We start from the raw sequence: 13,551 nt of genomic DNA on the forward strand, positions 1-13,551 counted from the left end.
CCCGAGGCTCGGCCCGGGCCCCAGCCCAGAGACGGAGCGCCCCCAGAACCTCACGCCCATCCCGGACCCACCCAGGGGCAGCCAGGCTACCAGGTCAGTAACCCACGTCCGTCAGCACAGACCCTCCCCTAGTCCCGCTGCACGCAGCCGCGAGGAAACAGTCACCTGAGAGCCAACAGAGCCCCTAACCGGACATGACCGCTACCCCGGGTTTAGCCCCCCAAGGAAGACGCCTCCGGGGAACCCCCCGACGCCCTAAGCCTGTCCCTACCCCCACACCAATCACAACAGTGAAGGTGGGACCAAACTATGACCCCCACCCCCACTAGGTGATGGAGCTGATCAAAGGAGCCCAGAGCAATTGATCTGATGTGGTGGCAGAGGCTGTATCAAGACTAATGTAATCTAATAGATAATTTCTATATTGGTTAGAATTAAGATTATTTTTATTTTTCCAGTTCATGAGGACTGTTTTCTTGGCTATGCATAGGGCAGTGAAATCCATATGGGCGATATTCTTTTCTGAAGTGACATTATCTAAGCTGCCCAACAAACACACTAAGGGGGAAGTTGGAATGTTACATTTCAGACACTTCGATAAGTCTTCACATATCTCGCGCCAAAACTTCTGAACTGGTGGACAGAACCAAAGAGCGTGGATATAATTGTCCGGTGAATTGGTTTGGCAGTGTGAGCAGTTGTTGGTAGACGTAAAGCCCATCTTGAACATCCAATGACCTGTATAGTGCACTCTATGTAATATTTTGTATTGAATTAATTGAAGACTGGGATTTCTAATTAGATGAAAGGTTTTTAAGCAAATCTGAGACCAGAAGTTTAGGTCTAAGTTAACTGATAAATCTGCTTCCCATTTTGCAATAGGAAGTGATATTGATTCATCTGTTTTAGAAAGCATTCTGTATATTTTGGATAGTAATTTGGGGGTTTTAAGAGTAAGAAATTGAACCACACTTGGTGGTGTTTGTAGTTCAACTTGACCCAGTTTAAATTTCTTTTTTACTATGGATTTAATTTGTTGATATTCTAAAAATCTTTTCTTGTTGATCCCATATTGTGTAACTAGTCCGTCAAATGAAATAAATTCTGTTCCTTCTAGTATATGTTCTAAATATTTGATTCCTTTACCACTCCAATCTGAAAAGTTTATCATATTATTGTTTTGTAATATGTCAGGGTTGTTCCAGATAGGTGTACGTTTGCATGGGATTAATGAAGACGCTGTCAATTTTAGAAACTCCCACCATGTTGTCAGAGAAGCGCTGATGTTGATGCTTTTAAAGCATTCATGTCGTTGGATGTTTGAGCTGATAAATGGTAGGTTTGAGATCTCTAGATTATTACAAAGTGCTTGTTCTACATCTAGCCAAGGTTCATCTAAGAGGGTATGTTTTAACCATCCTGAGATAAACTGAAGCCTGTTGGCTAAGAAGTAGTGCTGAAAGTTAGGCAGTTCTAGTCCTCCTTTATCCTTGGTCTTTTGTAGTGTTTTTAAGCTTATACGTGGGGGTTTATTTTTCCAAAGGAATTTGGACATACATGAATCTAGAGATCTGAACCAATCTTGTGGCGGTTTAGTTGGGATCATTGAGAATAAATAATTTATTTTTGGTAAGACCATCATTTTTATAGCGGCAACCCTTCCCATGAGTAATATGGGTAGACATTTCCATCTCGCCAGATCATCTTCTACCTTCTTTAAAAGTGGGATATGGTTTAATTTAGTTAGATCTGCAAGCTTGGGAGAAACATTAATACCTAAATATTTTGTATTTCCCGATTGCAGTGGTGTAGAAGAGGAATTATGGAGGGAGCAATTAATCGGTAGAACTGTAGATTTTGACCAGTTAATTGAGTAATCTGATATTCTTGCAAAAGAGTTTATCAATTCAATCACCCCAGAGATATTGGTTTGTGAATTTTGGAGAAAGAGTAACACATCATCCGCATAAAGGCTGATTTTGTGTTCCACGTTCTTGCATTTTATGCCCTTAATTACTGAATTCTGTCTAATTGCTGCTGCTAGTGGTTCAATAAAAATTGCAAACAGTGAAGGGGAGAGTGGGCATCCCTGCCTGGTGCCCCTCAAGAGACAGAAGCTGGAGGATGTCTGGTCATTTGTTCTAACACAAGCTGTTGGGGAATTATATAATATTTTTAACCAGTTTATGAAAGAGGATCCAAAACCAAATTTGTGTAAAGTTGCAAATAGAAATTTCCAGTTAACATGTTCCGGGAGTGTCATTATAGTCCAAATATGAAGTCCACTCTTTTTTAAAATATTTAATAAAGTCTTCATCTTTAAGTAGTGATATATTAAATCTCCAGTTTTTTCTTGGCGTAGTATTATTCTTGTGCATTAGTGTTAAAGATACAGGACCATGATCGCTGACAGCTATAGGGTGAATCTCAGTGTCTGAAATGTCGTTCAGCAGTGAGCTGCTGACCAAAAAATAATCCAGACGAGAGTAGGAGTGATGAACATGTGAGAAAAAAGTATATTCCTTACTGGTGGGGTGAGGGGAGCGCCATGCATCGCAAAGACCAAAGTCGCTCATATACTGTTTGATTATATTTGTGGACTGCCAATTACGCTGAGTTCCCGCTGTATTGAGCCTATCCATGTCTTCATTTAGTCCAAGGTTGAGGTTGCCTCCAAGAACAAGTGTGCCATCTAAGTGTTCAGAGAGTGCACTGAAAAAAACCGTGAAAGAATGAGGGATCATCAACATTTGGACCATATACACTTGCAATACATAGCTTTTTATCAAGTATAGATAGTTTAATGATTAAGAATCTGCCCTCTGGATCTATAACTGTATCGAGTACTGTGAAATTAATATTTTTATGTATTAAAATTGCTACTCCCCTTTGTCTAGAATTATAACAAGCTGAGAACACATTAGGAAACTCAGGTGTTTTAAGTTCATTCGAACCTCTAAGAGGTCTGTGGGTCTCTTGTAATAGGACAACATCTGCCTGTAGTTTTTTGAGTTGGTTAAATATTTTTAACCTCTTTTCTCTGGAGCCAGCTCCATTTACATTCCATGTAACGAACTTTAGTGCACCCATAGATGTTTGTGTATAACTAGGGATGTATGCTGTGTGCGTCGCTTAGCCAGGTGGAGAGAGTACGTCACTTGTTCATAAATAAAGAGAAGGAGAGAGAGAAAAAATGTGTGGCGAGATGCTCCCTGAGTCTGACTTTGTGTATGCATAGTTACTAATATGAGTAGGCTTGGCTTAAGTGTGTGTGTATCTTATATGACTGTGTGCGCTGTCTGACTGATGTAAATGTGCTGCCGTTGAGCGCATGGTGCGTATGTGTCGAAATAAAGGATGTTTGTGGATGAGTGTCGAAGCAGGTGATCGAGGCAGTGAAAGGAATAAAGAAAGAAACCAAGGACAGGGGTGAGCAGCATAAAACCAAGAGGGGGAAAAGAGAGGGAAAAAAAAACGAGAAGAAAAAAAACAAAACAAAACGTAAACATTCCAATTAAATCACTGACGGAGAGTGACGGTGTTAATTCTGCTATGAAATCACACTTTAAGATGCGATTTGATACTGGTAAGTTAAACAGATGTTAATGCAAGTTAGTGTGAGTGGATAGGGAAATGGTGTAGCTGATTCTTATCTGGTGTGAGGTTAATACAGCCACGGAGTGATGTTGGGGTCGCGGTGGAGCTGTCCGTCCACGTACAGCCGGTCCACAGCGATGACAGCGCGGGAGCCCTTCTGGATGAAGCCGCGTCGGATTGGGAAGAGGACCCTGCGTCGTTCCAAGATCTCTTTGGGGAACTGGTCGTTCACGCTGAAGTCCGTTCCTTTTAATTCCCTGCCGCGGCTTTTCACATGTTGCTTTTGTTTGAAGTGGCCGAATTTGGCCACGATAGGACGTGGTCTCCCGGCCGTAGCCCGAATGGGGCCGAGGCGATGTACCCGATCGAAGACGATGTTCTTCACAGTGTCCTCCGGCAGCTTCAGGTGGGTTTTGATGAAGCTTTTTACCGTGGTCTCCGCGTCCTCTCCAGCGGCTTCTGGAATACCAGAAAATACCAGATTATCACGCATGCTACGAGCTTGTAGATCGATAACTGTTTCTTTTATTTTTTTATTTTCTCTATTGAGCTGGGTAACATTATCTGTGAGACATTTCACCGACTCCCTTAGCGTGGCATTTTCAGCAGCAAGCGTTTCCACCTGCTGCTGGCTGTACTCCAGGGATTCTTGCAAGCATTTAAATTCTCGGTGAAGAATCTCCACCAAGGACAGCCTTGCGTCGAAACTGGACAATCGCTTGTCGATTGACTCCAATATGTCGGCAATATCTTTGCCGGGTGGCGATGTTGAGCCGGGGGAATCTGCCTGGCGTTGTCTTTTCGACGACGGCGTCTCAGGTTTGGCCGGGGAAGCTGCACACGGGGTCTTCTTCATCACGAGATCCTGAAAGCACTGATCAATATAATCTTGGAGAGTCTCTAAACTCTCCTCGTTGTTCTCCAGGGTGTTGGAGATTATTTAGACAAATAGTGTTAGTTATAAGACAATTGATAAGTGTATTTGGTAATGCTGAAGCTTAAATGAATTTGTTCAAATCTAAACTACCATTTGCTTTAATTTTGCGCCAAAATCTCCGGCGTCTGACGTCAGTTACAACATGAGTCGCTTACCTTGTCCGTCACTTCCGTCACTTACCTCTCCCTTTCGTCCCACAATCCTTTTGTCTCTCTGTGGGGGGTCACTCCCACTAGGTTTATATCTGGGACTCTCCACCATTTGACCTTAGAACTGAAGAAGCTTCTCGGATGAGAGGTGAAACGTCTTCAAGCAACTTAAAAAAGTCCAGACGCTTTTCTTTGCAAGCTCCTTTGATCATCAGCAGAGGTTACTTCAAAGGGTACTTCACTTAATCTTAGTAACCGGCTACTGAGGGTCCAGGTTTAAAAATATACATATATCAAGGGCGTAGATTTGGTTTGGGCATTGGTGGGGACGGATGATTCAACCACCGAACCCTGCCCTGTTTTTGTTTTTTGTTTTTCCTTCTTGATTAACAAAAAAGGAGAAATATACTTGCCTACATATGCTATTCTACGTGTTTTTAAACCATTTAAAATTACAATTCATAGTTTTATATGTGAATTATATAATGTTAAAGTACTATTAAACAAACGACTGAGTATTTCAGGCTTTAGTTTACTTCAGCCATATTCCATATAAATCAGGTATCATACTAAAATAAAAATAGCTTCAAATACAGTCATGACAATAAAAGAATATGACTTTAAGGACTTAACAACATTACTTCAGTTATAGTACACCAACATCTGTTATACATTGGCACTAAGGGAACACTGAGTGACCTGCTGGTTTTTGTCCATAAAACTACTCGTCTAAGATGACCACAAAGTAAAAGATCTCTCAGCAAAATGATGCAACGTTTGAGGCACTATTGCCCCGATTAACTCAGTGAGCTGAAAAACACTTTCTTATATCCAGGTTCTTCCTCTTCGCTGCCGTCCTCCTCTCCTCCTCGCAGGTCTTTGCAGCGCAGGCTTGCTGCTGCTAAAACTAAACAGTAGTGATGTGCGGATCGATCCTGAAATATCGATTCCTCCGATACCAGTCATTTATGTTCTTGAATCGATTCTCACAGTAAAATATCGATATTTTAGTAATTTAGGGTAAATTTGTAGTTTATCATTAACAGGAACACAGTGGAAAGAAGCTATAACATTTGGATTGTCTACATTCAGGAACTACTTCCTCTTCCGCCTTTCATAGTCATGTGCGAAATACGGCTGTATAAATGTCTCGCAGCCGCTGGCGTGCGCACTCACAACAATAGCTAAACATAATTGTTTGGACGTATTTTACCTCCACAAACAGCTGAGACGTGGTTTGCGATACATGTGGCAAAAAAGTGAGGTGTTGTGGCCATACTTGCCAACCTTGAGACCTCAGAATCAGGGAGACATTCAAAAGGGCTGTTGGGGGGGATAAATACATTTTACAGTGATTATTTATCAGATAAAATACGTTAAATGTCACTGTTATTATTGGCCGGCCTGGAAACAGCGGGGGTGTCCAAATTCAGAAGCTGCTTCCACCTGAGGACCCGGCCTTCACGGTCTAAAGAAAGCCGGGTAGTACCTCACGAGCTCCCTCGGTGGAGTGAAACTCTGCCGTCTGCTTCTTGCTCTCTAAAATATAACCGGGCGCTGACGTAAACTCTCGACCGTCTCACACTTTGTTTAATTAGTTTTATTCAGCTGTGTGAAAAACCCGGAGGAACCCTCCCGAGGGATTAAGAAAGTTACATTTAAATTAATCTAATCTAATAACTTTAATCTCAGCCAAACCAATTTAATCACGAACAAATAAAACACTGAAAAAGCCAAACAAGAACATTTTTAAGTTTTCTAAGTGACTTATATATCATGTTTAACCCGAGTAGTGAAAGACCGCGGGTCTGTGTAAACTTCAGATATTTGAAGTTTACACAGCTACATTCTCACCTGAAAATATGTTAAAAGTTTTTTTGCGACCCAGAAAGAGAAATAAGAGTAATATTAAAACTAAGTCGCTGCCGCCGTTGTTGGAAACTGGAATTGGCTGGGCCGCCCTATGAATTCTGGGATATGGTTTTTCAATTTTGTTGTCCGGGTGGAAAATCGGGAAAAATTCGGGAGAATGGTGGCTCCGGGAGATTTTCAGGAGGGGCACTGAAATTCGGTATTCTCCCAGAAAAATTGGGAGGGTTGGCATGTATGGTTGTGGCAACATCACTAACCTTGTCAAACACCTCAAAGTAAATCATATCACAGAATATGACGAGCGTATGTTGAGGCGAACTGAAGAGGAGGACAGGTGCTGCTAGGGCGAGACAGACGTCTCTCACAGAGTCCTTTAGTGCTGCAGGCAGGCAACGTGTTCAAGTAGCCACAACTTCAGGTTTTTTATTTCTATATGATGAACTCTGCATTATTAAGTGATAAGAACAAGTAATCTGATGTCCTGTAATCGTTACGACGCTATAATTTGAGATACAATAAATAAAATAAGGTTTTGTACAAAGTATCGGTATCAGATCAGTATCGTCGACACCACCCTGAATAGTACTTGGTATCGGATCGGAAAGGAAATCAGTCGTATCGCACATCACTACTAAACAGAGCTCCCTGAAAGGCTCAGCCAATCACATTGGCCATATTTGTCACATGACGTAGGACTCCAGTAGAGAACGTAATTTAACTCTTTCTGCTCCGCTGGGTGAATGAGACGCTGACAGATCGTTATTTCTTTCTATCAGGTTTGTTTTTCTTTACTCGAAGAGATCAAATTATTGGTGGGGACATGTCCCTTTCGTCCATGCCAAATCTACGCCCTTGACATATATATATATATATATATATATATATATATATATATATATATATATATATATATATATATATATCCATCGTCCAGCTGGTTTAGCAGCTGCACGGTCTTACTACAACACTGATGTTGTAGTAAGATGTTAAAGTTGTAAATGTTTTTGTTTGCTTTTTCCAAAAAATTTCTGACTCATTCAGTAAATTCTGTTCTCCTACAGAAACTTTGGTTAGTGACTGAGTGATTTTATTTTCCATAACACCCAGAATGAGACGCCCATAGTGAACAGACTCAAAGGCCAGGAAGGACATAAGCAGGCACAACCAGGGTGCCGGGGCACACCATCAGAATGTCCCGCACAAGGCTCAAATCACAGCCTCCCAATCTAAAGTTTTTGTGTATATTGCATATGACTACTAATGACTTGGACCATATTTTCAATATCAGTAGCGCCTTAACTAGTCTTTTTATACAGTACTAATGAATAACAGTAATATGAATGATTTTAGAATATATAAGAATAAAAACAAACATTAAATTTCCAATACATGTAGAAAAAGTGCTAAATAAAATAATGTTCTTTGTATTTTCTATTTAAAAAAACTGGCTGAATGTTTTTGTGATTATCTCATAAAAGGGAAAACAGCCCGACTGTAGTGCAACATTTTCTGAACCAGAAACAGTACAAAGTCCTCTAAATACTTCAAAGATTGACCGACATGCCAGCCTGCTTCAGAGGCCCTCTGCTGTCAGCTGATGTTAAATTCTGTCACCGTCCAATTTCAAACTTCCATTCAGTCCTTCCATAATAGTTGACAGAGGAGTGAAGACACACAACACTGCAGCCAAACATAGACCAACTGTTTTAAACTAATGCTGTTAAGGGATTCCTGTTTTTGACTGCCAAAATAGTGAGTGACCTCATTGTTGTGAGGATGAATGGTTTGTTGAACCAAATAGCATCTGGAAACAAAAACTATTTTTTTAGTTAGTCTGAAACATTTAGTAGCTGACCAGCAGTTCCTCTTCCTGCTTAAAAACACGCTTCTTTCTATAAACACTAGAAGACAATTTCAGGAAAATATAGCAGAAGTAGAGGTCTTCTCATTTTCATTTTCCTGACACTGATCTCTGTCTGCACTCACTGCACAAGCAGAAAAACAGCGAGAGAGAGTTATACAACATCATACATACATATATTATGTATGTATTTCATTTAGTTTTATTATTGATACTGAAACATTTTTCCTTTTTAATCAAGCTGGTACAGTACCAAGTATGGCCATCTTCCTCTGCTTGTCCACTAGGGCTGCCACAAACGATTATTTTGATAGTCGACTAGTCACCGATTATTTTTGCGATTAGTCGACTAATCAGATCATGCATCCATTGAACATACAGCTTATTGCACCAGCAGCATCTGCTCTTATATAACTATCATTAGCTTACAGCTTTAAGTGTTTAAGGTATGTGCTAACTAAAAATAAAGACAAGATGATAGTTTATTAAATTTTAATAGATTGTTTCGGTGAAGTTTAATAAACTCCTTGCTATCTAAAATATAACGGGACACCGGAGTAAATTGTCGAGCATCTAAGTGACTTATGTATCATGTTTAACCTGAGTAGCAAAAGACTGCGGTGGGTTTGAAAACGATTTGCCGGGAGTCCGGTGTTCTCACGGCTCTAGTGGGCCTTGCCCCCGGCTAGCTATCGAGCTAGTGGGTAACAGACGTCTCTGAAAACGTTGGAGCGCTTTTGAAAATATGTGGTGTCCTGATAAACTGAGCAGATATTTGAGGTTCACACAGCTACATTCTCGCCTGAAAATATGTTAAATGTTTATTTTGTGACCCAGAAAGAATAATAAGAGTAATATTAAAACTAACTAGCTGCCGCCATTGTTGGAAACTGAGCAGGGCTGCGCTATGAATTCTGGGACACAACTTCTTCTTCTTCGGGGTTTAACGGCAGCTGGCATCCTTGTACATGCAGTGCTGCCACCTTCTGTTTCAGGCCGTTATTACACTCTTAAATCCTGCTACTTATTCCTGCGGCTTTTGTGATCTTACAAAGCTTCAAACGACGCGTCGACTATTAAATCAGTCGTCGACGATTTTGATAGTCGACGTAATCGTGACTAGTCGACTAATCGTGGCAGCCCTATTGTCCACTACGATGATGTTCAGTCAGTTAGCCATCACCAGTTTTTCCATGTGTATCAGAAGTCCCACAGAAATCTTAGCGTAGTGTTACGACTGTTGTTGTAATTTTAATATGCAAATCTGAGTGTGCAGGTGCCTCTGGTACATCCAGAGGGACGGATCGTACCGATTGGCTAATGACCAGGAGGCAGCATAAAAGAAGACACCTCCATGGACGGCCAGTCATTCATCCTCGGCCCATCCCAACCGGCAGACTGTGTGTTCACTGTCTAGTAATGTTTGTTAATGCAGGAGCATTAATTATTTGATTACAGTTTTCTCCTGTTTTTGTTAGTTAGGGAGGTAAGTGGTTTGAATAGGTAAGTTTGATTTATCCCTGAGATAGGCTCCCTTTTGTTTGTTATTTTGGCCTTAGGTTCACCCCGAAGTTATAATTCGCTCCCTTCCTTTGTTTCTAAGTTCACTCATTGTAAATAAATCACTGTGAAAAAGTATTAATTGTGTGATGTGCTGCTTGGGGTCAGATGGGGATGGATCACCCTTATGTATTAGGAGTCGTTGGGCATGCATGTTGTTGTTCCTGGGTTTTGTTTCCCTTTTTGAGACACAGGTAGGCGGGGCGGTGCTTGATGGTATTTCGGCACACCTGCGGTGCATTGGACGTCGTCAGTGGGAGCATTTATGGAGCTGAGTGACAGACGTCTGGTGTCGGAGTATTGTCGCTTCCACAAGTGCTAACGTGCTTTTGCAAGGTTAATCTGTTGGTTCCGCGCTACTGAGCTGCATGTTTTAAGATCCGTCTCCTGCCTGCTTTCCCTCTACACCAGCCTGTCTCGCCGCCTGCTCGCCTGCCTGTTTCTTTGTGTGCTTGCCCTCTTTGGATCTGTGACAGAGACTTACCTCGCGCCTGCCTGTGACCACTGCCTTACCTGTATTTCGGTGTTTCAAGTAAGCTCTCCAACTCTCCCCTTCCGCCTCAGTTTTACTCTCGACGTTATCCCCTAACTCTGTTTTGTCCCTCGTCCTCAGGTAGCTCCGGTGCGCCATCTATCCTCCCGCATACCTCGGCTCCGTTTCATCCCCTCGGCTCTGTCTCCTCGCACATTTACCCGGCCACTGTATATAGCCCCTTCCCTTGTAAATATTCCCCTATCACTGTAAATAAATCTGCTTCACCGCGATCCTGTGCCCGTGTGTGTTTCTGCCACTAAATCCACCCGTTTAAATTCCCCTAACATTATGTTATGGTCTGGCCACGCCTAGACAGGCCATAACAGTGGTCATTCTCAACCACCTGAAGGACCATATCTCATTTTGACTTCATGACCTCCAGGCCATACTCAGCACAGATGTTCCTGTATACTATGCCAGGCACATGATTATGGCGTCCTGTGTACAGTGGTATAAAAAAGTGTTTGGCCCCTTCTTCTTGATTTCCTGTGTTTTGCATGGTTGTCATATTTAAATGTTTCAGATCTTTAAAAAATGTAAATATTAGACAAAGCTAACACAAGTAAACACAAAATGCAGTTTCTAAATGAAGGTGTTATTAATGTGGGAAAAAAACCCAATTCAAACCTACATGGCCCTGTGTGAAAAAGTGATTGCACACTAAAACTAATAAGTGTTTGGGCCAACCTTAGCAGCAACAACTGCAATGAAGCATTTGTGATAAATGGCAATGAGTCTTTTACAGTGTTATAGAGGAATTTTGGCCCACTAATCTTTGCAGAATTGCTGTAATTCAGCCACACTGAAGGGTTATCGAGCATGAAGCGCCTTTTGAGGGTCATGCCACAGCATCTCAATTGGATTTAAGGTCAGGACAGGGGTGGAAAGTAGCACCCACCACTGGCCAAATTCGGGTAAATTTATGAAGTGGCATGAAAATTTGAACAAGGCATAAGAGACTGTGGTAGGTTTAAATTTGAACAGAAAAATTCACACTCCTGACCTGTCGGGGGCAGCAATTTGCCTGGGTTGCTATTCTGCTTTAAATGTCATTGTACGAAATGAGCAGGTACTAAAATGTGACGTCATCGGACTGCATACCACCGACTGGCTGGTCAGGAGAGTCACTCGATGAGTCATGAGACCATTTCATTAACGATGAAATAATTAATTAATTAAAGTAATTAAAGGTGCTATTTTTAAAACCGGAGCAACGGGGGAAATGGCTACAAAAAAAACAAAGCTGTTGTCCCAGAGTCTGATGAAAAGCCACAGATTGAGCAGCAGGTATATTCTTGCCTCAATGTCCACCTTTTTTGTAGGGTTCATGTCACATATTAATTATGTCAGGGGACACTCGGATGCGTTGCTATGACGACAACCACACAGGTTAGGTAGTACTGGATTGTAATGGAAGACCAGTCGATCGGAGTCGAGTCATGGCGATCCAAGGCGAGTCGATACGAGTAGGTACCAATGAAAAAGTAGCTTTAGAAGAAGGAGGGCATTCAAACAGTAACTTTGGTAATGTGACGTTACATTTCTGGACTTAAGCGGATGGCAGAAAAAAAAGAAAAAAATAACTTTTTAAGAGGTGTCAAGGGAAGAACCCAACGTTAAACGACGTGTTCCAAATGTTGGTAGCACGCAACTTTAAACAGCAAGACTAATAGCTTTATTGTACAAAAAATGTGAAATTAGAGTCCATCAAGGACCATGAATCATGTAAATGCCATAAGAAGGTGAAATGCATCATTCAAGGAATTGCAGTTCTGGAGAAAACAGTCTGCGTTGTGTTACATTGTGTTACAATTTATCATACATGTATAAGTACACATGTATGATAAACTGTAGGAATGGTTTGGAACGTCTTGGCCAAGTCTCTTTCAAATAATGGAGCCATGAACACAGACCGTAACCTGAGGCAAGTGAGGCCTGCAGTTTTTTTAATGTTGTTCTGGGGTCTATTGTGACCACTTGAATGAATCGTTGTTGCGCTCTTGGGTTAATTTTCATTGGCTGGCCACTCCTGGGAAGGTTTACCACTGTTTCATGTTTTTGCTATTTGTGCATAATTGTTCTCACTGTGGTTCAATGGCGTTATGACCTTTTCCAGATTGAGGGATCTCAGGAACTTTGTTTCTCATGTGTTCCTGAATTTCCTTGGACCGAAGCATGATGTTGTCATTATCGGTCTCGGTGTCTCGGTGAATCCCGACTCACCGGTTTCCCTCCCACCACCGGCCATCTCACCAGCTGTGTTTTGGGATGCGGTTTCCCATTTGCCGGATCCTTTCCACAGTGAGCTGGGTCACAGTGAGGCTTTCGACGGCTCACTTCACTCCTTCCCCAATGACCCTTCTAAGCTTGTGGACTGAGGCGTTCTTTATGTTTTGACCTATCGTGGCCTCCCCGTATGATGTTTTTAGCAGAGCTGAAAAAGACTTTTGCTCATCCTGTGTCCGAGGGCAGTGCGATGAAGTGGTTATTGAATCTTCACCAAGACTTTGGCAGCTGTGACAGGCTGGCCAGAATATGCACTAAAGAGAGTGTTTCTACAGACATTAGACAATAAAATGAACGATCAACTTCAACTTCTCAAGATAAGCCTCTGTCATTTGAAGAATTTGTGTCCCTCGTGCTTCGCATAGACAATTGCATGAGAGAGAGGACAGAGAGAGGCGTCTCTGCCCCTGGCAGAGAGACGCTTCCTTGCTGCTCGCCTGGTGCAGCCAAAAGGCTCAGCCTGCTTTAGGGGTACTGTGGGCGGCTCTTCCTCCTCGAGTTTATTGCTATCTGTCGTGCTTTGATATAAACAGATCTCCCTGCCCCTCTGTGTTTTTGTGGACTCTGGTTTTAAACAGAACCTCATTGAGTCCGAGTTAGCACAACACCAGGGTCTGTGTGTGTCTCCACATCAACCTCCTAATCCTAAAACATTTTTGCTATATTGTTACTCACAAGAACTTTTAGAGTTAACAACGCCTGGTAATTCTTGGGAGACCACAACCTTCTACACTTCCACCTCTCTGGATACTCC

At 41.9% G+C, this 13,551-nt stretch overlaps 1 protein-coding gene across 1 annotated transcript; it reads right to left on the reverse strand.

Moving 5' to 3' along the window:
* Positions 1 to 252: 252 nt before the first annotated feature.
* LOC147326964 (uncharacterized) lies at positions 253 to 5,543 on the reverse strand. The gene has a single exon (XM_086294561.1). The coding sequence runs from the start codon at positions 4,451 to 4,453 to the stop codon at positions 3,665 to 3,667; it is 789 nt and encodes a 262-aa protein (XP_086150687.1). The 5' UTR covers positions 4,454 to 5,543; the 3' UTR covers positions 253 to 3,664.
* Between the last annotated feature and the right edge of the window lie 8,008 nt (positions 5,544 to 13,551).

This window comes from Aulonocara sp. 'chitande type north' Nkhata Bay, linkage group LG6 (genome assembly GCF_057382095.1).
Source record: "Aulonocara sp. 'chitande type north' Nkhata Bay isolate Kocher_YH1m ecotype deep benthic linkage group LG6, A_spYH_male_GT1.1, whole genome shotgun sequence".
Classification (NCBI taxonomy): Eukaryota; Metazoa; Chordata; class Actinopteri; order Cichliformes; family Cichlidae; genus Aulonocara; species Aulonocara sp. 'chitande type north' Nkhata Bay.

What these genes read in the sequence shown, in the direction of transcription:
- LOC147326964 (XM_086294561.1), bottom strand. Translation starts at nt 4,453, where the DNA reads ATGAAGAAGACCCCGTGTGCAGCTTCCCCGGCCAAACCTGAGACGCCG.